This window comes from Tiliqua scincoides, chromosome 2 (genome assembly GCF_035046505.1).
Source record: "Tiliqua scincoides isolate rTilSci1 chromosome 2, rTilSci1.hap2, whole genome shotgun sequence".
In the NCBI taxonomy this organism is placed as follows: Eukaryota; Metazoa; Chordata; class Lepidosauria; order Squamata; family Scincidae; genus Tiliqua; species Tiliqua scincoides.
In genome coordinates, this window is record NC_089822.1 from 258,522,249 (window position 1) to 258,547,231 (window position 24,983).

Here is a 24,983-nt window from a genome sequence, read left to right on the forward strand (position 1 = left end):
TGATCAAAAGCATAAGATCCCAAGCACTACAGATGACACCCTGGCTGGTCTTGGGTGGGACTTTCTGCCTTCACAGAATCAATATTTGTTCTGTGGTGCTTTGATGTCTAAAGCAGCCATTTTCAAGCTTTTTCATCTCATGGCACACTGAGAAGGTGCTAAAACTGTTAAGGGGGACAATCTGTTTTTTTGACAATAGACAATGCCAACGGCTCACATCCCCCAATGCTGCTAATAATATACGGCACTGCCCCAAACTCCCAGGGCGCACCTGTAGACCATCTGTGGCACACCAATGTGCCGCAGCACAGTGCTTGAAAATTGCTGGTCTAAAGTGTACATAATTCACAGAACAACAAAGCGCTGAAAATGCTTGTCTGTTTCTCAGCAAGGACATTCATGAAAAGACTGGGAGCCCATCAGTGTTACCTATGAAGGCCACTGATGCTGCAATCTGATGAACACTTACCTGTTGTACTCAGTGGAACTTACTTCTCAGTAGACATCAACAGGACTGTGTTACACTTTTCTGATAAAGTGTTTTCCCCACTTGGCAGAGCACAGGGGGATAGAGGAACAAGGGAAATAGGACACTTTAAAGGTCAAAGAGCAATGAGATGCAAGAGGTATAGTTGGTTGCTCTTATTTTGTAGATCTAAAATGAACTCTTAGGATGCATAACAGCAGCAATACGAGCTGAAGCTGTTTTCTGAGCGATACTCCTGGAGAGTTTGAAAACCGCAACTCTACATGCTCACGCAGAGGCACTGCAGGACAGGGGAGGGCAGGGCGGGACAGGGCAGATGGGAGGGGGAGCAAAGGGGTGGGGGAGGGTGGTACAGGCCAGAGAGGCCTGCAGGATTGGCAGCACCGGTTCATGCCGAATCCTATCCCTCTTCCTCGGCCAGCGATTTCACTGGCGCAGATCTGAGTAGACTCATCGGGCAGGCTGGAGCTTGACATGGAGTAAGGCAGGGATGCTCAATACGTCGATCACGATCCACCAGTCGATCGCGAGGCACAATGAGTCGATCGCAGGCTTCTCTCCCGTCCACGCATCCCTGGGAGTGAGCCCCGTGGACTCTACTGTGGCTTACTCGTGAGTAGACCTGGAGAGGAGCCACTGGCATGCTTCTCTTCCATCCACGCATCCCTGGGAGTGAGCCCCGTTGACTCTGGTATGTATGGAGATATGCCCCCCCACTTCCATCTGTTGGTTCTGTGTGCAGGGGGATTTGCACTGGTCTTGCTTTGATGTCTTGCTGCGATGTCCACTGGCAGGCTTCTCTCCCGTCCACGCATCCCTGGGAGTGAGCCCCGTTGACTCTGGTATGTGTGGAGATCTGCCCCCCCAACTTCCATCTAAGAACATAAGAACATAAGAACAGCCCCACTGGATCAGGCCATAGGCCCATCTAGTCCAGCTCCCTGTATCTCACAGTGGCCCACCAAATGCCCCAGGGAGCACACCAGATAACAAGAGACCTCATCCTGGTGCCCTCCCTTGCATCTGGCATTCTGACATAACCCATTTCTAAAATCAGGAGGTTGCGCATACACATCATGGCTTGTACCCCGTAATGGATTTTTCCTCCAGAAACTTGTCCAATCCCCTTTTAAAGGCATCTAGGCTAGACGCCAGCACCACATCCTGTGGCAAGGAGTTCCACAGACCAACCACACGCTGAGTAAAGAAATATTTTCTTTTGTCTGTCCTAACCCGCCCAACACTCAATTTTAGTGGATGTCCCTTAGTTCTGGTATTATGTGAGAGTGAAAGAGCATCTCCCTATCCACTCTGTCCATCCACTGCATAATTTTGTATGTCTCAATCATGTCCCCCCTCAGGCGTCTCCTTTCCAGGCTGAAGAGGCCCAAATGCCGTAGCCTTTCCTCATAAGGAAAGTGCCCCAGCCCCGTAATAATCTTAGTCGCTCTCTTTTGCACCTTTTCCATTTCCACTATGTCTTTTTTGAGATGTGACGACCAGAACTGGACACAATACTCCAGGTGTGGCCTTACCATAGATTTGTACAACGGCATTATAATATTAGCCGTTTTGTTCTCAATACCCTTCCTAATGATCCCAAGCATAGAATTGGCCTTCTTTACTGCCGCCGCACATTGGGTTGACACTTTCATCGACCTGTCCACCACCACCCCAAGATCTCTCTCCTGAGCCTATATGTGAAGTTTTGATTTTTTGCCCCAATGTGCATGACTTTACACTTACTGACATTGAAGCGCATCTGCCATTTTGCTGCCCATTCTGCCAGTCTGGAGAGATCTTTCTGGAGCTCCTCACATCACACAGAACCAACCATCATCTGTTGGTTCTGTGTGCAAGGGGTTTTGCACTGGTCTTGCTGTGATGTCAATATAGAGATCTTCCCTCCCCCACACCTTTCCCCTGTTTTTGCACTGGTCTGTATAGAGATCTGCTCCCCCCCACTTGTATTGGAATCCAGGAAGATCTGGTGAGGAGGTAGATGTGGTGTCAGCAGTGGCCCCTTTAAGGGTAAGGCCTGGGCATCCAGCAGAGTGTGCTGCACAGCTGCAGCCACTTGAAGGCAATAGGGCCCTCAGGGATATAAGAGCACCTGAGGCAGGAAGGGCTCCACTTATTTATGTGAGTCAACCTTTTCCTACATGAAGATCATTAAGTCCAAGTACCATTCCACCATGACTGATGAACATTTGGAAGTGTGCTTGAGGCTGGCTGTCAGCAGCTACTGTCCGGACTATGCATCCTTGGCTGATTCACTTCAGTGCAAGTCATCAAAGTAAACTCAAGTAATTACAAAAAAATGTTTATAGTTAATTATGTTGTGTTGTGCAATATTGGCTCATGCAGTTATGCAAGGTACACCAACATACATTGTACACATAAATGTTATATGTTATGATGGCTCGAACATTGTAAAAAAACTCTGGTAGATCTCCAGGCCTTGCTGGGTTTCAAAGTAGCTCTCGAGCCAAAAAAGTGTGAGCACCCCTGATCTAGATCGTGTATCTGTCTTTGAATGTCCACTTTTTGCTAGTTCAGTCATTTGTCGACCTTGTTACGTTGGGGCCATCACAAGTGTCTTCTTTAGCCGAATAAGGCTGCAATCCTAACCACACTTTCCTGAGGGTAAGCCCCATTGAACAAAATAGGACTTACTTCTGAGTAGACCTGGTTAGGATTGTGCCCTTAATCTTTTGGCAGCTAATGGTGTTTTGCGATGCCAGAGAGTCTGAAATGGATTACAACATCTCAGGTATAGCATGTGACCTAATAACTCATGTCAGAATAGATTGCAATAGTTTCGTTGCAATCTCCATGTTTTGGTACTGATTACAGCAAGGGATTGCTTTCCCTTGCCCAATCCTAACCACACTTTCCTGGGAGTAAGCCCCATTGACTCTAATGGGAGTTACCTCTGAGTAAATATGCATAGGATTGGGCTCTTAATTTTTAATCTACACACTGATTTGTGTTTCTGCCACTGAGAACATAACAACTTGGACCAACAGAATTGAACACAGCATTGAATTTCTATGGAAATAAAGTGGTTTTAAAGTGCAGGGGAAAAAAGTCACAGCAACACAGCAAGCAGCCATTAAACATTGTCTACTTGTGAGTAAATGTGAACGTGAGTAGCTGTTTCCTTTTCCACATTGATCAGTTTGCAGGGAGATGGTTTGCTGCATGTTACTCCACAGGCAGGCAGGCAGCTGCTGGGTCTTGAAGTATCTAGGAGAGTATCTAGGAGTATCTAGGAGTAGGAGAGCAACTGTGGTAAAATAAGGGTGATCTGGAGAGCGAAGCCAGCAGAGCCTGTGAAGAAGATGCTGAGACTGCCTCAGGGCGGGAGGCTCAGGTGGGCTAAACCTAACACCTGAAAGAAGGGGAGGAGGGTCTCTCCGCAGATGGAGGCTCCTGAGTGAGTGTAGAGGTGGACTCCTGTGTCAGCATCAGAAAAGGCCACCTGTCCCCCAGCACAGTCCAGAGTCACTCGGATCCTCTGGAGCTCCTGGCTCAGGGACAGAGGAGGGTAATGGGGGGCATTAAAAATGCTGTACTGACCTCCGCTCTTCTCCAGAGCCCAGATCCCTTCCTCAGAACTAAGATCATACCAAACCTTTCTCCTCACAGACTTCCTGGCCACCCCCACAGCCCAGTTTCCCTCCCCTCCCACAGTGACCTCCCAGAAGTGTCTGCCTGCTGTGAAGCCCTGCCGGCCCAGCACAAAAGGCCACCCGTCAAATCTCTCAGGATTGTCGGGCAGAGTTTGAAGTTCATCTCCGAATATCACACTCTTGTGATCTTCAGACAGTATGAGTTGGGGATGAGCCGTGTCTGGATCGAGAGTCACCTTTGCTTCTGAGGCTGGAGGAGGAGGAGAGAGAAGCAGAATCAGGAGACTCATCCGGAGCCACAGAGACAGGAAGGGCTGTGGGGCGGTGACCAGACCGCAGTCATTGTCCTGACCCTCACAATAAGGTGTGGGGCAGAAGTGGGATGTGATGCGCAGCTGATTGGCTGCCTGGCTGTTGCTAGGCAACATAGAGGAGCAGACTGAGGGGACTGTGACTTACCCTCTGTGATCGGGAGGGAGGGGGCGAAGCAGTCCCTTTGGGACCTGAGCGTGGCGAAGAGAGCCCGTTTGCTGGATGGACTCACTCCCCATAGTCTATGGTGGGGCTGGCTTCTGAGCAGAGATGCATTGCTTTGGGCCCAGGCTGCAGTCCTATCTACATTCTCTGGGAGTAGCCCCATAGACTATGGTGGGGCTGGCTTCCAGATAGATGTGCTTGGGCTGCAATCCCATTTGAGTAGGTCTCATTGACTGTGGTGGGACTCAGTGGCATAGCTAATGATCATGTAGCCCTGTGCCAAGCTCAAAATGATGCCCCGGAAGTGATGTCACAACCGGAAGTGACATCACAACCAGGTTTTTAAAGAAGTGAAAACTGGGGGGAAACCAGCCTCCTCCCCCCAGAAGCTTGCCATCCACTTGTTCTGCCGCCACCCCTCAGACGGTGGCATAGCTAATGCGTCTATCTACTACCTGGGGTCAAAGAAGATTTTGTAGCCCCTTCTCCATGACAAAATAATATTTAATTAAGTAAATTGAAAGTGTGCCCCTTATTGGTTAGAGACGCTGTGGTGGGCTGAAGAGGGACAGTAATTCTCCCCCTGCTAACATATAAGAGAAGCACCACTTGGAAAAGTGCCTCTTTACCCAGTTAGCAGGTAACTGAATTATGATACATGGAAATGAGAGCAGACTCATACGAACACCTTCTTGGTTCCATGTTGAATCATATAACATCTCATTGGCTCTCAGAACAATCAGACTCATAGGTCAGTTTTGAGTTGAGAAAATCCACTTTCTGTTCCATAAGGCTATTGTGTTTTCATTTTCTGGTTAATTGGCCATAACTTTTGATAGAATACAGATATTCCAATGAGGTTTGTTTCATTGCATTCTGCATTAAATTACCTTTCCAATGACGTATAACATGGTGGTATTATTCGTACCTATCAAGCTTTTCACAATTTTGGCCACTAGTATCAAGCTCAGCTTGCTGCCCCCCTAAAACTACATGCCCGGTGCAACTGCTACCCCCTGCACCCCCTTAGCTACACAACTGGTGGGACTTGCTTCTGAGTGGACATGCATAGCATAGGGCTCTCAGGTGCTCTCTGAACTGGGCGCAGGTGCAGGGAACTTTGCTGTGCTGGGACATAAAGAATGGTGAGCTAACTTATTTTCAGGCTTGCATTCCCTTTGGGTCCCCCCCTTGCTTCTATCTTTAGCAGGGGCCTCTGTCTCCCTGGTTGGGGGGAGGCGGTCCTCTGCTCAGTCCCTGCTGCTCACTGGGTGACATTCAGGCAAACATAGTTGTTCTACTAATGACGTTACAAAAAAAAATAACTCTGTTTTTGAACCTTGATGAGCTCTCCCCACCTTCCTTTCAGCCCTTGCACCAAGTCCTATCAAAACCTGCCCATCATATGCATCCTTGTACATCATTCTTGATTACCTGGGAATTGTTCCATGACACCCTCCAAAAGGGGTTTTACATCAAAGAATTCCCCGATTCTGCAGGTCAGCTCAGGAGGAAAAGCCACAGGATTCCCAAATGCTTCCTTCTTCTCATACGTAATGTGGAGGAGGAAAATATCTGATCTCACACTCCGTACGACTGGAATTCCTGACTGGAGTAAAAAGATGACATGGAGGAGAAGAAATGAGCAGAAACCCTGAAGGCAAGGGCAAGAACAGATGAGAGATGTTCAGGTGAGAAGGCTTCTCTAGCAATGGCAGTATACAAGTGCTTTTATGCTAATACCCAAAGTCTATGAGCAAAGATGGAGGAACTGGAATGTTTGGTGATTAGGGAAAGCATTGATATAGTGGGCATAACGGGAACATGGTGGAATGCGGAGAACCAGTGGGATACCGCAATCCGGGGCTGTAAACTCTATAGGAGGGACAGGGAGGAGGCGTGATGGTGGTGGGGTGGCCATCTATGTTAAAGAAGGGGTGGAATCCAGCAAAGTAGAGATTGAAGGCAGGTCCGACTCCACTGTAGAATCTCTGTGGGTTAAATTATCAGGTTTGAGGAGCGATGTAATAGTGGAGGCATGCTATTGTCCTCCGGACCAGAAACCGTAGAGGACCTTGAAATGAGGAAACAGATCAGGGAGGTGTCGAGGAGGGACAGGGTTGTAATCATGGAGGACTTCAATTACCCTCACATCGACTGGGTCAATTAGTGCTCTGGTCATGAAAGAGACACCAGTTTTCTTGACCTGCTAAATGACTGTGGTTTAGAGAAACTAGTCGTGGAGCCCACCAGAGGACAGGCGACTCTGGATTTAATATTGTGTGGCACACAGGACCTGGTTAGAGATGTAAATATTACTGAGTCATTGGGGAACAGTGACCATATTGCAATTAGTTTCACCATGAATGTTGGGGAAGAGTGCCAAACAAATCTGACACAAAAACCCTTGACTTCCGAAGGGCGGACTTCCCTCAAATGAGGATGCTGGTTAAGAAGAAGTTGTAAGGGAAAGTAAAGACTTAGAAATGGCTGAGAAATTAAATGAGTTCTTTGCAGAACTTCTTCTTCATGGCAGAAGACCTCAGGCAGATACCGCCGCCTGAACGGCCCCTCCTAACAGAGGAATTAAGTCAGGCAGAGGTTAAAAGAGAAGGTGTTTCAGACCTCATTGACAAATTAAATAATAATAATAATAATAATAACAGTATTTATATACCGCTTTTCAACTAAATGTTCACAAAGCGGTTTACAGAGAAAAATCAAATAACTAAATGGCTCCCTGTCCCAAAAGGGCTCACAATCTAAAAAGATGCAAAAAGAATATCAGCAGACAACCACTAAAACAGACAGTGCTGGGGTGAGGTGGGCCAGTTACTCTCCCCCTGCTAAAAAAAGGAGCACCCACTTGAAAAAGTGCCTCTTACCCAATTAGCAGGGGTTAAAGATCAATAAGTCACTGGGCCCTGATGGCATCCACCCAAGAGATATTAAGGAACTGAAGAAAGAAGATGCTGATCTCTTGACTAAAATATGCAACTTGTCCCTTGAAACGGCCACGGTGCCATAAGATTGGAGGATAGGATCTTGTCACACAGATCTTTAAAAAGGGACGGTGGGGGGACCTGGAAAGTATAGACCGGTCAGCCGAAAGTCTGTTCCTGGTAAGATGGTGGAATGCCTCATCAAAGATAAAATCTTAAAACACAGAGAGGAACAAGCCTTGCTGAGGGAGAATCAGCCTGGCTTCTGTAAGGGTAAGTCTTGCCTCTCAAACCTTTTGGAATTCTTTGAAAAGGTCAATAGGCATGTGGATGTGGGAGAACCCGTAGACATTATATATCTGGACTTTCAGAAGGTGTTCGACATGGTCCCTCACCAAAGACTGCTGAGAAAGCTCCACAGTCAGGGAATTAGAAGGCAGGTCCTCTCCTGAATTAGGAACTGGTTGAGGTCAGGAAGCAGAGAGTTGGTGTCAATGGGCAGTTTTCACAATGGAAAGAGGTGAAAAGCGGTGTGCCCCAAGGATCTGTCCTGGGACCAGTGCTTTTCAACCTCTTCATAAATGACCTGGAGGCAGGGCTAAGCAGCAAGGTGGCCAAGTTTGCAGAAGACACCAAACTTTTCCAAGTGGTGAAGACTAGAAGAGATTGTGAAGAGCTCCAGGAGGGTCTCTCCAAACTGGGAGACTGGGCAGCAAAATGGCAGATGCGTTTCTATCTAAGTGTAAAGTCATGCACATTGGTGCAAAAAATCAAAACTCTACATATAGGCTAATGGGTTCTGAGCTGTCTGTGACAGATCAGGAGAGAGATCTTAGGGTACTGGTGGACAGCTCGATGAAAGTGTTGACCCAATGTGCGGTGGCAGCGAAGCGGACTAATTCCATGCTTGGGATCATTAGGAAAGGTAATGATAAGGTGGCTAATATTATAATGCTGTTGTACAAATCGATGGTTAGGCCACACCTGGAGTATTGTGTCCAGTTCTGGTCACCACATCTCAAAAAGGATATAGTGGAGTTGGAAAAGGTGCAAAAGAGAGCAACCGAAATGATTACTGGGCTGGGGCACCTTCCCTATGAGGAAAGGCTACAGCATTTGGGACTCTTCAGTCTAGAAAAGAGGCGCCTGAGGCGCATGATTGAGAGATACAAAATTATGCAGGGGGTGACATAAGAACATAAGAACAGCCCCACTGGATCAGACCATAGGCCCATCTAGTCCAGCTTCCTGTATCTCACAGCGACCCACCAAATGCCCCAGGGAGCACACCAGATAGAGTGACAGAGTGGATAGAGAGATGCTCTTTTCCCTCTCGCATAATACCAGAACCAGAGGACATCCCCGAAAGTTGAGTGTTGGGAGAGTTAGGACAGACAGAAGAAAATATTTCTTTACCCAGCGTGTAATTAGTTTGTGGAACTCCTTGCCACAAGAAGTATTTATGGCATTTGCCTGGATGACTTTAAGAGGGGATTGGACAAATTTCTAGAGGAGGAGTTCATTACGGGTTACAAGTCATAGTAGGTATGTGCAAGCTCTTGGTTTTGGAGACAGGCTGCCTCTGATAGCCAGATGCAGGGGAGGGCACCAGGCCACAGGTTGTGTCTGGTGTGCTCCCTGGGGCCACTGTGAGATTCAGGAAGTTGGAATAGATGGGCCTTTGGCCTGATCCAGTGGGGCTCTTCTTATGTTCTTATGTTCTTAGTGTAAATGGATCTAAAATACAACAGGTACAGCAGGCACCTTTGTAGCTGAGGGAAGGGGACAGATGTCTGGCAGCCCTGATGGATGTGCAGATGGAATGTTGTAAAGAGAGGCCCTGAGTGGAGCACTGGAGGGTGGGAAGTCCTGCATTCTCTCCCCAAGAGCCACGAGAGAGCCATGTTCCTCACAGACCATTCCCAGCATCAGGTGACAAGAAGGGAAATGAGTGGGATCCACATACCTCTGCAAGGTCCTCCTAATATCCTGGGGAAAAAAGGAAAAAGATCTCAGCGCCTGCCACAAGCAAGGCAGACTTTTCACACCCTGCACAGATATGCTCTCTGGTCCTCCACTGTCCAGTTGGTAGTGATCCGTTTTGCACACTCCACTCAAGGACTGAGGTGCAGCTCCACAGAATAATCACAAGCTGGGCAAAGAAAAGTTTTCTTTTGCTTGTCCTGATCCTTCAATTCTGTGTCACACCTCCTGATCTATTATCAGACCCAGCTAATGGCCTTGACCTCTGTCCACAACCTGGAATCTCCATCAGTATAAGATAGAAGGGGAGGCAGAGGCATATCTCCAGGGAGCAAGGGGGTCAAATACCCCAGACGCCAAGCTTGGGGGGAGTGGCGCCATGCATCCATCCATTGCCCCCTTCCATGGCACTCAGTTGGTTGCCGATAAGGATCAGTCTGCCAATCTGAGGGCTGCCCCCTGAGAGTTCCCTCCCACAGGTATTCTGAGGGCCAGGGAAGCCACGCACGGCCTTCTAAATCCAAAAAAGAGTCACTTCCAAGGAAACCGCAGGCGGCATATCTGGCTCTCAGAAGGGTTCCGGGGGGATGCAGTGGGCATGGGGTTTGGCACCTCCAGGTGAGGGTAGCACCCCTGGAGGTGTGGCCCCAGGAGCCACAGTGGTTAGGAACACCACTGAGGGGAGGGCTCTGCTTGAGCTTCCCCTGCTATTGTTGAAACCAAGTATGAGAAGGAAGAGAGACCCAGGACACCTTTCGCTTTAGTGTGGAGATGACACTGCTCCCCTCTCATGTCCCTCTCCCTTGCTCAGCTATAGATAGGACACCCCCCCGCCCCATAAATCCTTTGCTGACCAGCAATCCAGGGCAGTTGCTCAGGCCCATGCTTCCCATTCATTCTTGTCTTCTTCAGGGTGAGATTGGGGAATGCCCAGGCAGGGATTCCCCTCCATGATCAGGCTTCCAGCATATGCATTCCAGATGCCCGGGTCTCTCTTTCTCTACACAGACCCTGGACAGTGGGTGAGGCTCCACTGGAACACCACAGAAGCCCATCAGTGGGGCTTGAGAGCAGCAGAACTGAGCAGAGCTGGAGGGAAAGCAGTGGTCAGGAAGTAGCCACGAGAACAGATGCCAGGATCTTTGGAACCTTCAGGCCACACTGAAATAAAATGAACTGACTTATTTCTCTTGAGTGCGCAAGTACCTAAGAGAAGTCTTTCAGCCCAGTCCTGAGCTGCCCGGCGTGTGGGACTGATGTGGTGCTGAAAACAGCTGAGCACAACAGGGCAGCTTCTGGTTGCTCCTCGAGGGAAGGGGATGTTTGTTCCCTTTTCCCAGGTAAGGAAAGTGGCCCCACAATGGGGTCCTGCAGTAGTTCTGGAGCTTCTGCAGAATCAAAGAGTTCCATCTCAGACCATGCAGCCTGACAAGAAGTTCAGGATCTGGTGGAACTGAGTTCCACAGGTCCTGCCCTCCCCCACCTGGCTCCCTCCCCCCAGCACAAAATCTCCCCACCCCTCTACCTGTTAGCTCTCTGACCATGCTGAGTCAGAGACAAAGCTAACCAGTTTGGTTTATGGCTAGTTGCAGGCAGCTGAGTCAAAATGAGTCAGCAGAATGACTCTGCACCTGAGCCTGCCACACCCTGCAGGATGTGATTGGAGGATCTGACGACAAAAACCCCAGTCTGCAGCTCCACAAGTGCAGTAGTACGTGTGCAACTGAGATACTGCTGCCCATGGCTTTGTTGAACTGTGTTTATGCTGTTACTGACCTTGGACTGCTTAACTGACTGTGTTGTTTGGAAACTGATTCGGATAAGGTAAACTGGACTGCTGTAATCTTTCGTGTATGACCTGGACCGTGTTGTGACTATTCTCCTTCCTATAATATATATGGGAAAAGTCAAAGGACTCTGCTGTGTCTGCTGTTTCTTTGCATTCTGCCTTGATACTGGGACACACCCAAAGGTCCCCTTTGCAAACATTAACACTACCCACCTCCCCCCACCCTGAGACGCCGCCTCACCACTCCCCCCACGCCCCCACCTACCTCTCCACTGCCCTGGGGTTCAGACAATCGCCAAGCGGCAGAGCAGCAGCTTTCCACCAGCACAAACCCAGCTCTGGTTCGCGCTGGGCTAGCTCTGGTGCTCGGCTGGTGCTAAGCCCTGCAAGTGTGTCTTATGGCACATTTGCGACAGTGCACACTGGCGGTAAGCCGGCAAGCGTATCTCCAGATTAGGCTCTTCATCAGCACGACACACTGAGTCCTTCATTTCTGTGTAGGCCAAGGAAGCACAGAGCAGTTTCTTTGAGGAACCTGAGCTATTTCTACCACCTCTCACCTGCAGGAGCTCACTTGCTGGCTGCTGGCATTTCTCCTCCATCTGCTGGATTAGACCTTCAAGGGAGGACAGTTCCTCCTCCAGTCTGGCCATGTGCTCCTCTCTTCTGGTTGCAATTTCCTTCTCTAGCTCTTCCAACTGCGAGAGGAGAGACGTCTTTTGTTTTTCCAGAAACTGGTGTAGTTGGTTGAAAACAGCCTCTGTCGTTGTCTTCTTTTCTTCTATTTGTCCCTGCAACAAGCAGTTGTAAAGAGGAAAGGAGAGAAATGTCAGGAATATTTAGGATATTGGGTACGAAGCTTAAAGCCAGGACCCCAAAGTTAGCGTTAAGAACATAAGAAGAGCCCCGCTGGATCAGGCCAGAGGCCCATCTAGTCCAGCTTCCTGTAACTCACAGTGGCCCACCAAATGCCCCAGGGAGCACACCCTGGTGCCCTCCCCTGCATCTGGCAATCAGAGGCAGCCTACCTATAAAACCAATGACTTGTAACCCGTAATGAACTTTTCCTTCAGAAATTTGTCCAATCCCCGGAAGTGCTGCCTGTTCCACGTGCAGGGCCAGCTAGGCAGGCCGAGATCAGGGGTCTCAATGCATGGATGAGACAGTGGTGTAAGGAGGAGGGGTTTAGATTTGTTAGGCACTGGGGAACTTTTTCGGACAATCAGGGCCTGTACAAGAGGGATGGGCTGAACTTGAACCAGAATGGAACCAGACTGCTGGCACATAACGTTAAAAAGCTGGCAAAAGAGCTTTAAACTGACCCATGAGGGAAACCCGACAGGAGCTGAGGGGCATCTGGTTTGAAACTCCTCGTCCCTATGGGATGAGGATAGGCAGGTTAGAGAACAAAAAAGTAGTGACAGTAGGAGTAGAAATTGGGAATGGAAGCATGATGGGATCTGATAGACAGTTTGGCACAATGAGAGGCTGCAGGGATAGAGGAGCTAATAAGCAGCCCATTTTGGCAAACTTCATATACAAGGGCTTTTATGCTAATGCCCAAAGTCTCTGAGCAAAGATGGGAGAACTGGAATGTCTGGTGATAAGGAAAAACATTGACATAGTGGGCATAACGGAAATCTGGTGGAATGCGGAGAATCAGTGGGATACTGCAATCCCAGGCTATAAACTCTATACGAGGGACAGGGAGAGGCTTGTTGGAGGTGCGGTGACCATTTCTGTTAAAGAAGGGATAGAATCCAGAAAAGTAGAGCCTGAAGGGCGGGTCAGACTCCAACACAGAATCTCTGTGGGTTAAATTACCAGGAGCAAGGAGTGATAGCACGCTGGGGGCGTGCTATAGTCCTCCAGACCAGAAACCTGAAGGAGACCTTGAAATGAGGAAACAGATCAGGGAGGTGTCAAGGAGGGACAGGGTTGTAATCGTGGGTTTTTTAAATTATCCTCACATTGACTGGGTCAGTTTGTACTTTGGTCATGAAAGCAAGACCAGATTTCTCAACATGCTGAATGACTGTGCTTTAGAGCAACTAGCTATCGAGCTCACCAGAGGACAGGTGACTCTGGATTTAATATTGTGTGGTACTCAGGACCTGATTAGAGATGTTAATGTTACTGAGCCATTGGGGAAAGTGACCATGCTGCAATCTGTTTTGCCATGCATGTAGAGGGAAGAGTGGCAAGCAAATCTGATACAAAAACCCAAAGGGCAGATGTCCCACAAATGAGGAGACGAATTAGAAATAAGTTCAAAGGGAAGGTAAAAAGAGTCTGATCTCTCTAAAGTGCATAGAGGCTGCTTAAAACAATATTAATACAGGCCCTGAGGAAGTGTATACCACAAAGGAAGAAGGGCTTGACTAAGTCTAAGTGCCCCAAGGATCTGTCCTGGAACCAGTGCTTTTCAACCTGTTGATTAATGATCTGGAGGCAGGGAAAAGCAGCGAGGTGGCCAAGTTTGTGGATGTCACCAAACTTTTCTGAGTGGTGAAGACCAGAATGTGAGGAGCTTTAGAAGGATTTCTCCAAACTGGGAGACTGGGCAGCAAAATGGCAGATGCATTTCAATGTAAGTAAATGTAAAGTCATGCACATTGGGGCAAAGAATCAAAACTTCACATATAGGCTAATAGGTTCTGAGCTGTCTGTTGCAGATCAGATCTTGGGGTGGTGGTGGACAGCTCAATGAATGTGTTTACCCAAAAGATTTTAAAATAGGCATCTATGAAGAAGATATAAGTTTTGATAAAATATTCTTGATTGACGATGGAAAATATATTAAGAAAATGTATAATTTTCTTCTTGAGATCAAGATGGAAGATGAGGTAGTGACTCAATGGTGTTATGGGCAAAAATTTTTGGATATATTATTTCGATTGAAGGTTTACAGGTTGGCAACCTTCAGTCTCAAAAGATTCTGGTATTGTACTGTGAATGGTGGTTCTGGCACAGCATCTAGTGTGACTGAAAAGGCCAATTCGGAAGTGACAATCCCTTCCACACTGGGAGCAAGTGCAGTCTGTCCCTGGTCTGTCTCCCTGGCTATGGGCCTTCCTTCTTTGCCTCTTTGCCTCAGTCTGTTGGCAAAGTGTCTCTTCAAACTGGGAAAGAACTGGAGGTTGTCCATGACTTTGTGTACCTTGGCTCAATTATCTCCGACACTCTTTCTCTCGATACCGAGCTAAACAGACGCATCAGTAAATCAGCTACCATGTTTTCCAGACTCCCAAAGAGAGTCTGGTCCAAAAAGAAGCTGATGGAACATACCAAGATCCAGGTCTACAGAGCTGGCATCTTGAGTACACTTCTGTACTGCAGTGAGTCATGGACTCTTTGCACACAACAGGAGAAGAAGCTGAACGCTTTCCACATGTGCTGCCTGCGACGCGTCTTCGGCATCACCTGGCAGGACAAAGTTCCAAACAACACAGTCCTGGAACGAGCTGGAATCCCCAGCGTGTATACACTGCTGAAACAGAGACGCCTGCGTTGGCTTGGTCATGTCGTGAGAATGGGCGATGGTTGGATCCCAAAGGATCTCCTCTATGGAGAACTTGTGCAGGGAAAGCGCCCTACAGGTAGATCACAGCAGCGCTACAAGGATATCTGCAAGAGGGATCTGAAAGCCTTTGATTGATGACTGGAACCAAATTTGGAATTCAAATATTAAATTAACAAAAGTGTTTTTTTTTTAAAGAGAATTTATATAAAATGTTTTATAGATGTCATCTGACCCCAGATAAAAAAGCAAAACTGTACCCAGGTTTGCCAAAAAAAGTGTTGGAAATGTAAGCAGATTGAGGGTACTTTTTATCATATGTGGTAGACTTGTGAAAAAGCCAAGATATACTGGAAATTGATACAAAAGAATTTTTCAAGAGCTATTTAATATTATACCATTCAAACCGGAAATATTTCTCCTGAATATAATGTTAGAAATTAAAGACTTATCTTATCATACAGATTAATATAGCAACAAGAGTATTGTATGCACAATTATGGAAATCTACAGATATCCCTAATAAAGAAAAATTAATAGAAAAGATTTATGAAATTGTAGAAATGGATATATTAACAGAAAGAATGAAAGATAAAGATTTAGATAAAGTAAGAAAATACTGGAAGCTGTTTTATGATTGGATAGATAGTACTGAATAAATATTATAGGTTGAGTAGATTAAGTTACGCATTTTAAATGTTATATGCGGTGATGATTTATATAGATGAGTTTGTGTTTAGTTTTATGTTGATGTATAAAGATGTTTTAAAATGCATTTTGTGACCCAACGGCCAGTATCCTGTTATGTTATATAACCTGTGTAACCCTATACCCTAGTTTATCCTATATCCCTACCCCGTGTCTGAAATAAATAAATAAATAAAAATTAAAAAAAGAAAAAGAAAGTGTTGACACAATGTGCAGCAGCAGTGAAGAAGGTCAATTCTATGCTTTGGATCATTAGAAATGGAATTGAGAATAAAACGGCTAATATTGTAATGCCCCTGTACAAATTGACGGTAAGGCCACACCTGGAGTATTGCGTTCACCTCTGGTCACCACATCTCAAAAAGGACATAGTGGAAATGGAAAAGGTGCAAAAGAGAGTGACTAAAATGATTACTGGGCTGCGGCACCTTCCTTATGAGGAAAGGCTACATAGTTTGGGGCTTTCAACCTAGAAAAGAGGCACCTGAGGGGGGACATGATTGAGACATACAAAATTATGCAGGGGATGGATGGAGTGGATAGAGAGATGCTCTTTTCCCTCTCACACAACACCAGAATCAGGTGACATCCACTAAAGTTGAGTGTTGGGAGAGTTAGGACAGACATAAGAAAATATTTCTTTTCTCAGTGTGTAGTTGGTCTGTGGAACTCATTGCCACACGATGTGGTGATGGCATCTGGCCTTAGCTATCTTTAAAAGGGGATTGGACAAATTTCTGGAAGAAAAATTCATCACAGATTACAAGCCATGATGTGTGTGTGCAACCTCCTGATTTAGAAATGGGCTATGTCAGAATGCCAGATGCAGGGGAGGGCACCAGGATGCATGATTTTGTTGTCTTGCTTGCTTCCTGGGGCATTTGGTGGGCCACTGTGAGAAACAGGAAGCTGGACTAGATGGGCCTATGGCCTTATCCAGCAGGGATGTTCTTAAGTGAGTTGATTCTCATAATGTGAAGCTATGTACCACTGGGACTCATTAGAAGGCCTGCATGGAAGGACATTGCTGACTTTTTGCAGAGACAAAATCAGCTGTGAGCAGCAGAAAACAAACAAGATTCCGTTTTTGGATTGGCCTTGAATGAACATTATTGGGGAGTTCTGGCCATGTTCACTCTTCTGCCTTTTATATGACACTTTTTACAGATATGGGTTCTAGTAGCTGTTCACTTCCAATGCAACAGGGACACTTACGAGCAGGTCTCGGCTTTCCTTTTCTGTTCCTGCTTTGCTTGCCAGAATTCTCTCTCGCTCCTTCCTCAGAACTTCCAGACAGCTACACAATTGGTCCTGCAGCAAAGAGAAAAGTTTCTGTTTGGATTCTTTTTCAGGGGAGGGAAGGGGGTTTACTATCTAAGGTGTGTTTGAACTCTGCATAAGAATGGGAAAGCAGTTGAGGTGTATGCTTGCTCCTTGCATTTCAGTGCCTTCTGGGCAGGTCTCTGGACTTGGTGTCTGATAATGGCATCTTACATGAGCAGAAAGAGATTGCAGTTGGGACTAGAAGTCAATTAGTGTTTAGCTCTGAGATGGAGATGGGAAAGAATGCCCTTCAACCTCCCCTTGTGTCCAATCCTGACATCAGGAGCAGTGATTCTAAAGCTGTGTCATAACCTGGAGCAGGCAAACCCTTTTTCTGCTGCGGGGCTCAAGGCCTTCCCTCAATGGCTTCTCTTCAACCAAGCTGCATGTTACACCCATCCCCTGCCCTGGTGATTTACATTCACTCACCTTGCATTCCTTGGCAGCCTCTTCCAAAAACAGAACTTTATGTGACTGATGTTCTGGGGATCTCTCACAAAACAGACACACCAACTCTTGGTCTTCTTTGCAGAACAGGCTGAGTTTTTCCTTGTGTCTCAAACATAAATGCTCTTTTCCCAGGTAAAATGACAGACATTTAATTTTTTCTACTACATTTGCCAGTTGCCAGTTTGGTCGAAAATTCCCTTTCTTGATTCTGGCTGTGCAGAGGGGACACTCCAAGTCCCCCAGATCTTCCCATGTCTCACAGTAGGTGGTGATGCAGTCCCTGCAGAAGTTGTGGCCGCAGTCCAGGGTCACCGGGTCTGTCAGGTACTCCATGCAGATGGGACACTTGAGTTCCTCCTCTACCTCCAAGGTTGGTGAGGCTGAGGCCATGGCTGATGAAGACTCCAGGGATGGATTCAGGCAGCTTCTGAGACCTGTACAGGGACAGCAGGTGGGTGTGGGTGAGCGACAGAAGAAATACCATATGGAGAATTTCACAGACTGCCCATTGCAGAAGATCTGTGAATTTTCCACTGTGGTGCCCAGTTTGTGGGACTAATAACTAGACGTGTTTGTTTTTGTTGATAACAACATAAATGCACAAAACACCACATTGTGGTCTTTAAGAGATCCAAATAAAAAGAGAAAACACCTAATTTTGGTGTTTAAGATAAAGATAGATTAGTTTTCCAGTTAGAAATAATACCATTCCCATGTCTCCTGACACTATATCACTTACTGAGTACACTTTTAAAGCATCTAAAGATAATAAATTGAGAAATTTGTATGAGAATGTGGAATAAAACCATAAAATCGCTTTCTGGGACAAAGCAAACAAAGGAAGTCCTTTGTTGATGGCATCCTGTTAAATAAAAACAGAAGTTTTGCTTGCCTGACAAACTGCGTAAGAAGCACAGTAAGGACACCATAGAACTGAATAGCGACTGCTGGGAGAAAGGCAGAAAGGGAGGCTGGTGCCTCGGGACTCTGGGTCTGACCCTGCGGGATCATCCTTTGATCCTCAGAATAGCCCCACGAGGTCCAAGCCGAAACGAAGGGTCAGCCAGGGAGCTTCACATGTGACTGGGGATGAGAACCTCGACTCCAGCACTCGATCCTCTGTACCAGTTTCTTAACCAGTGGCACACATACCAGTGGTGATGCTTGAGGTGGTGACAAGTGGAAAGCATGGAATCCCCGGACACCCACCACTCGGCAGTGAGACCAGCAGCGTAATGTCTCAAGCAGTGGTAGGAGGTTTGGGTCAGTGGGCAGAGCTCCAGAGCGCACTTTTCACAAACTTGAGAAAGCCTCCAGCCCACGCTAAGCCTCTTCCTGGTGTTTGTCACATTGCATCTGCCCTCCCAACTCAGAAGAAACTGGTTATGATATTAATTCCAGTGGTCCTTCCCAAAGGTGGGCCATGCAAAGTGGTGCAGTGGGGGACAAATGTTGAGAAATGCTGCTCTGCTCCAGTGTTCTTCAACCAGTGGGTAGCAACCCCAATGGGGTCGTGAAGCTTCATGTGGGGGCTGTGGCAACCTTTCACAACCTGCCTCTTACAATGGTCGGAGGAACCTGCGGGAGGGCCTAGAACGGCGCCAGCATGCTCACAAATTACCACACCCGGAAAAGGATGGGATGAGATGCTACAGTCAGTGGCTTCATTTCGGGCCAGGGAACCACTGGGAGGGGATGGCCAGAGCGGGTGGCTTCCTCACTGAAGGATAAGCTTCCACTGTCCCAGGGGGAGAAAGAGGGAAGGAGCCTGTTAAAACTGGGCAGGCACCTGCAATCCTGGCCACGGCTACCTTCTGTGGTCCCTGACATCAGGCAGTGCAGAAGGCGGTGCAGAGCCAAGCAGCTGGCAAGAGAATGGTCTGGAAGTGACGCAAAGCTGGAAGGTGAGGACTGGCTGCTGTGAGGTGGGTTGCCAGCCTCATATTCATTCATTCATTCATTGGGGGACGTGGCATGAAAAAGATTGAAGACCACTGGCCCTTATTATATGCACTCTCTTTCCCAAACACATGTGCAGTATCTTCATCTTAGTTTCAGAGCTGGGGAGGCCCCCTCCCCTGCTCTGCAAAAGGGGAATGTGCCAGAGGACTGGAGGATAGCAAATGTCACACTGATCTTTAAAAAGGAAGGAGAGTGGATCTGGGAAATTACAGGCTGGTCATCAAAACGTCTGTTCCAGGCAAGATGGTGGAATGCCTCATCAAAGATAGAATCTCAAAACACATAGACGAACAAGCCTTGCTGAGGGAGAATCAGCATGGCCTCCGTAAGGGTAAGTCTTGCCTTACAAACCTTTTAGAATTATTTGAAAACGTCAATAGGCATGTGGATACGGGAGAACCCATGGACATTATATATCTGGACTTTCAGAAGGCGTTCGACACCGTCCCTCACCAAAGGCTGCAGAGAAAACTCCACTGTCAGGGAATTAGAGGGCAGGTCCTCTCCTGGATAAGGAACTGGTTGAGTCCAGGAAGCAGAGAGTGGGTATCAATGGGCAATTTTCACAATGGAGAGAGGTGAAAAACGGAGTGCCCCAAGGATCTGTCCTGGGACCAGTGCTCTTCAACCTATTCATAAATGATCTGGAGACAGGGCTAAGCAGCGAGGTGGTCAAGTTTGCAGATGACACCAAGAAGACCAGAAGAGATTGTGAGGAGCTCCAGAAGGATCTCTCCAAACTGGGAGACTCGGCAGCAAAATGGCAGATGCGTTTCAATGTAAGTAAGTGTAAAGTCATGCACATTGGCGCAAAGAATCCAAACTTTACATATAGGCTAATGCAGTGGTATTCAAACTGGCATTGCAACACCCCAGTCTGAGGGCCATGGCCTCTGCCCCCTTAAGGGAAGTGAAAGTTGAGTGATCACGCTCCACTTCTGCAAAACCGGAAGTGGAGCGCTATCGCTCTACTCTCACTTCCAAGAGACTGGGGATCACTGCAGGCACTCACGCAGGGTTCCCTGCACCAGGGGAAGGCTGCTGCAGGGACTGATGAGTACATCCCAGTCCCTGCAGCCCCCCTGAGTGGCGCGATCCTGGGGATGGTGTCGCTGCCTTCCCTCCACCCCCGCTGCCTCCCTCCCTCCCCCGCAAAGACTTAGTGGCTCTCAAACTCTCCCAGAGAAGAGCCAGGGAAGCGGCTCGTTAAGGGAAGCGGCTTGCACCTGCAATCTCAGCCACAGCCATCTCCTGCGACCCCTGACGTGGGGAGCCAGCAGCTGGCAAGAGGGCAGACTGGAAATGAAGTGCCGCTGAGGTTGGAAGGGGCAGTGCTGGTCGCTGCGAGGTGGTCGCCATTCTCCTGTGTGTTTATTGGGTGCTGTGGCACAAAAAAAGGTTCAAGACCACTGGCCCTCTCTTTGAAGGCAAAGAAATGGAAGAACATACTCTTGCTTGACTGTGTTGGGGGGGGGAGAAATCAACACATGTCTTGACATTCAGTCTTAAGAACTGAAGAAGTTACTGTTAGAACTGAGAGCAGGAAGATATTCACAACCCTCCCTGCCCCTCGCCCTGGTCCAGCCCTCTCTGCATCCCACACTCTTCAATCCATCTTCCCTGCTCATAAATCCTGGATCATTCTCTCCCTTCTTCTTGACAGGCAAGCACAGACTGAGCCAAGTTCTTACCTTTGCTGTGAATAGTCCCAGCATTACAGGAAAGGGCAGTTTCAGGTCTCCTGGCAGCAGGCACCCCACACTCCTGCTGCTCCCCTTGGCTTCTTCTGGGAGAAAGAGCTGGGAAGAGCTGCCACTTCCTGGTCACGCCTGCCAATGCATCTTAAGTTAGGACAACCTATTTTATAGAAAAGCAACATTTCCGAGCATGTAATAAACTGATGAGTCCAAAGTCTGATCAGAAACATAAGATCCCAAGCACTACAGATGACACCCTGGCTGGTCTTGGGTGGGACTTTCTACCTTCACAGAATCAATATTTGTTCTGTGATGTTTTGATATCTAAAGCAGCCATTTTCAAGCTTTTTCATCTCATGGCACACTGAGAAGGTGCTAGAACTGTTAAGGGGGACAATCTGTTTTTTGGCAATTGACAATGCACACCCCACTGCCAGCCAGGGGCTCACATCCCCCAATGCAGCTAATAATATATGGCACTGCACCAAACTCCCATGGCACACCTGTAGACCATCTGTGGCACACCAATGTGCCGCAGCATAGTGCTTGAAAATTGCTGGTCTAAAGTGTACATAATTCACATAACAACAAAGCGCTGAAAATGCTTGTCTGTTTCTCAGCAAGGACATTCATGAAAAGACTGGGAGCCCATCTGTGTTACCTATGAAGGCCACTGATGCTGCAATTCAATGAACACTTACCTGGGAGTAAGTCCTGTTGTACGCAGTGGGACTTACTTCTCAGTAGACATCCACAGGATTGTGTTACACTTTTCAGACAAAGTGTTTTCCCCACTTGGCAGAGCACAGGGGGAGAGAGGAACAAGGGGAAAAGGGCGTTTCAAAGGTCAAAGAGCAACGAGATGCAAGAGGTATAGTCGGTTGCTCTTATTTTGTAGATCTAAAATGAACTCTTAGGATGCATAACAGCAGCAATAGGAGCTGAAGCTGTTTTCCGAGTGATACTCCTGGAGAGTTTGAAAACCGCAGCTCTGCATGCTCATGCAGAGGCACTGCAGGACAGGGGAGGGCAGGGCGGGACAGGGCAGATGGGAGGGGGAGCAAAGGGGTGGGGGAGGGTGGTACAGGCCAGAGAGGCCTGCAGGATTGGCAGCACCGGTGCATGCCGAATCCTATCCCTCTTCCTCGGCCATTTCACTGGCACAGATCTGAGTAGACTCATTGGGCAGCCTGGAGCTTGACATGGAGTAAGGGAACAAATGTTCTCTTACCCCAGGAAGGCCTCCAGCCTGCTCAATTCCAGTGCAGGATACTGCCTGGGCTGTGCAGTTCCGCTGTGCCTCTGCTGCAGAGGATTGGCCTGGAAGTCCCAAACAGGAATACTGGCTCTGTTCTGGCCGTTTGTCCAGATGTTGGAACATACGTAGGTTGAAACAGCCACCTTTTGCTGGCCAGCACTGTCGCACCTGCACCTGTGCAAAAATGCCGACATGGCCATCCCTAACTTGGACAGCCATAACTGGGTAGTGTTACCTACCTAGAGAGGGGGACAGAGTGCCTATCCCTTTGACCACTGTAGAGAAGAGGGAATCTGGCAGATGAAGCTCAACATGGAAGGTTAAAAACTGCACCTGCCAGAATTCCCTCTTCAAAACAATGGTTAAAGGGACAGGCACCCTGTCCCCTGTTGTATCTGGTAACCCTATAACTAGGGGACCCGGTTTGTATATTTTGATCCAGAGCAGCACTTTTAGCAGGAACATGGCACACCCACACCCACCTGCTCCTTCAAGGGTGCTAAACGGAATGTGGAGGGGAGTGAGTGGGACTGGGTGGGGCAGCAGCAGTCTTGGCACCAGAGGGGTCCCCTGTCTGGACTAGATGTCAACTCAAGCCCAAGGTGGGTCAGAAAAAAAAGTCTTGTTCTGTGGGACCAAAAGATCTGAAATCTGAGGTTCTTCTACATGAGCCCCTAGTCTGGAATTGATCTTTTATACACTAACCTTCTATGGCAGGGGTGCCCAAACCCCGGCCCGGGGGCCACTTGCGGCCCTCAAGGCCTCTCTATGTGGCCCTCAGGGAGCCCCTAGCCTCCAATGAGCCTCTGGCCCTCCAGGGATTTGTTGGAGCCCACACTGGCCCGATGCAACTGCTCTCAGCGTGAGGGCAACTGTTTGGCCTCTCGAGTGAGCTGTGGGATGAGGGCTCCCTCCACTGCTTGTTGTTTCACATCTGTGATGCAGTAGCAGCAGGAAAGGAAAGGGCAGCCTTGCTTTGTGCAAGGCCTTTTATAGGCCTTGAACTACTGCAAGACCTTCATTCATTCATATAAGTTCACCTTTAATATATTCATTTATGTAAATTTATTCAAATTTGAAATGTAAATTAATTCGGCCCCCAACACTGTGTCAGAGAGATGATGTGGCCCTCCTGCCAAAAACTTTGGACACCCCTGTTCTATGGGGCTGCTACATGATTTCACTATCCAGTCATCTTGCTTTTTCTCGTTCTTCTTTTCGGAGCGCATTTACTGAATTAATGAATTTAGCACTGCTCTTCTCTCATGCCGAAGACATGTTCTTTGCAACTATGATATTAGGAAGGCAGGCATACCCTCCCTCAGGCATACCTTCACTGTAACAATAATATAGTCCAGTCGTCCTGCTTTAGCTGCGGGTTCGCAGATTTCACTAACCTTGGATGCTGTGGATACTGAGGTCCGCTTCTAAAAATGCTTAGAACAGTTCAAATAGGTCAGAAAATAAGCTTCCCCACCTTCAAAATTGCTCCGTTTTTAGGGATTTCCTGGACACTGGCAAATCTGCTTAGAGGGTATTCAGGTCTCCTCCTCCTATGGAGACTGTGCTGCATTTCCGCACTTTTCAAAACTGTGTGTAAAATGGATTCCTAAAATAAAGAGAAGTGCATGGTTAATTTGGTTAACTGGTTAATAAAATGGTTAATTTTGAGAATGTGGTGTGAAAACCAGAAATTCAAAAGCTCATCCCTATTTTCATTGGTAAGATGCTTGAGGATAGAGACGGACCTCCTGTCCTCAACAGCAAGAAAGGCCATGCTGTAGAACCACTATGAAGACCATTGTCAGCTTGAAATGAGTGGGATCTACTTACCTCAGCAAGGTGCTTCGAACATCCTAGAAAAGGAGAAAAAGAAGAGAGTTCAGGGCCTGCCACAAGCCACACTAGGAAGACCCTCTGAGGCCCTGGAGGCTGAAGACTTTTCACCCCTTCTGGTGTGCAGGGACTGTGAGGGTGTGCACAGCAAAAGGTTCTGGAACTTTCCATCCTTCTCATACTTGGTTTCCCTATACCTTCCACAGACAGTGGACAACAAGGCTGCACTGGACCACCACAGAAGCTCACCAGTGTAGCCTGAGGGGAGCAGGACCAAACTGAGCAGAGTTAGGGGGGAAATCCATAGACAGGAAGTTATGAGAACAGATTCCATGACTTTGGAACCTCCAGACCGCAGTGAAATAAAATGCACTTTATTTTATTGGGTGTACCTGTATCTGAGAGGCCTTTATCAGTACCCCCTTCATTCTTATGTAGGCCAAGGAAGCACACTGGTGTTTCCCCTGGTGAAGAACCTGGCCAGTTTCTACCACCTTCTCACCTGCAGGAGTTCACTTGCTGGCTGCTGGCATTTCTCTTCCATCTCCTGGATGAGACCTTCATGAGAGGACAGTTCCTCCACGAGTCTGGCCATATGCTACTCTCTTCTGGTTGCAATTTCCTTCTCCAGCTCTTCAAACTGTGAGAGGAGAGGCGTCCTAAGTCAGTGGCCTCATCGGAAGACCAGGCCATGGCAGGAAGGGCACTCTTTTCTTGCAAAGATCAAATTTTCTGTTGCTCACAGCTAATTTCATCTTTGCAAGACGCCACCTTTGGAATGGCCTTTTATGAACCTTTTTTTGGAGAAACGGGGCTATTTTGATTCTTCTGTCTTCTGTATGACACTTTTACAGATAGGAGTTCTTGCAGCTGTTCACTTCCAATACAACAGGGACACTTACAAGCAAATCTTTGT

The 24,983-nt window shown here is 47.7% G+C and overlaps 1 protein-coding gene across 1 annotated transcript; it reads right to left on the reverse strand.

The window, feature by feature from the left end:
• Positions 1-3,845: 3,845 nt before the first annotated feature.
• Positions 3,846-24,662, reverse strand: LOC136639102 (tripartite motif-containing protein 10-like). Its single transcript, XM_066613126.1, has 8 exons — positions 24,570-24,662; positions 24,065-24,087; positions 20,968-21,062; positions 17,294-17,748; positions 16,757-16,852; positions 11,874-12,104; positions 6,034-6,208; positions 3,846-4,372 (listed from the first exon to the last, which is right to left on the reverse strand). Exons 1-8 carry the CDS (start codon positions 24,660-24,662, stop codon positions 3,846-3,848), a joined length of 1,695 nt encoding a protein of 564 aa, XP_066469223.1.
• Between the last annotated feature and the right edge of the window lie 321 nt (positions 24,663-24,983).

What these genes read in the sequence shown, in the direction of transcription:
- LOC136639102 (XM_066613126.1), bottom strand. Translation starts at nt 24,662, where the DNA reads ATGGCCAGACTCGTGGAGGAACTGTCCTCTCATGAAGGTCTCATCCAG. An exon ending in AGGAAAGCCGAGACCTGCTC is followed by an intron (nt 12,105 to 16,756) that starts GTAAGTGTCCCT and finishes TGCTTGTTGCAG; the next exon opens with GGACAAATAGAAGAAAAGAA. An exon ending in CAGCAAGTGAGCTCCTGCAG is followed by an intron (nt 6,209 to 11,873) that starts GTGAGAGGTGGT and finishes TTTTTACTCCAG; the next exon opens with TCAGGAATTCCAGTCGTACG.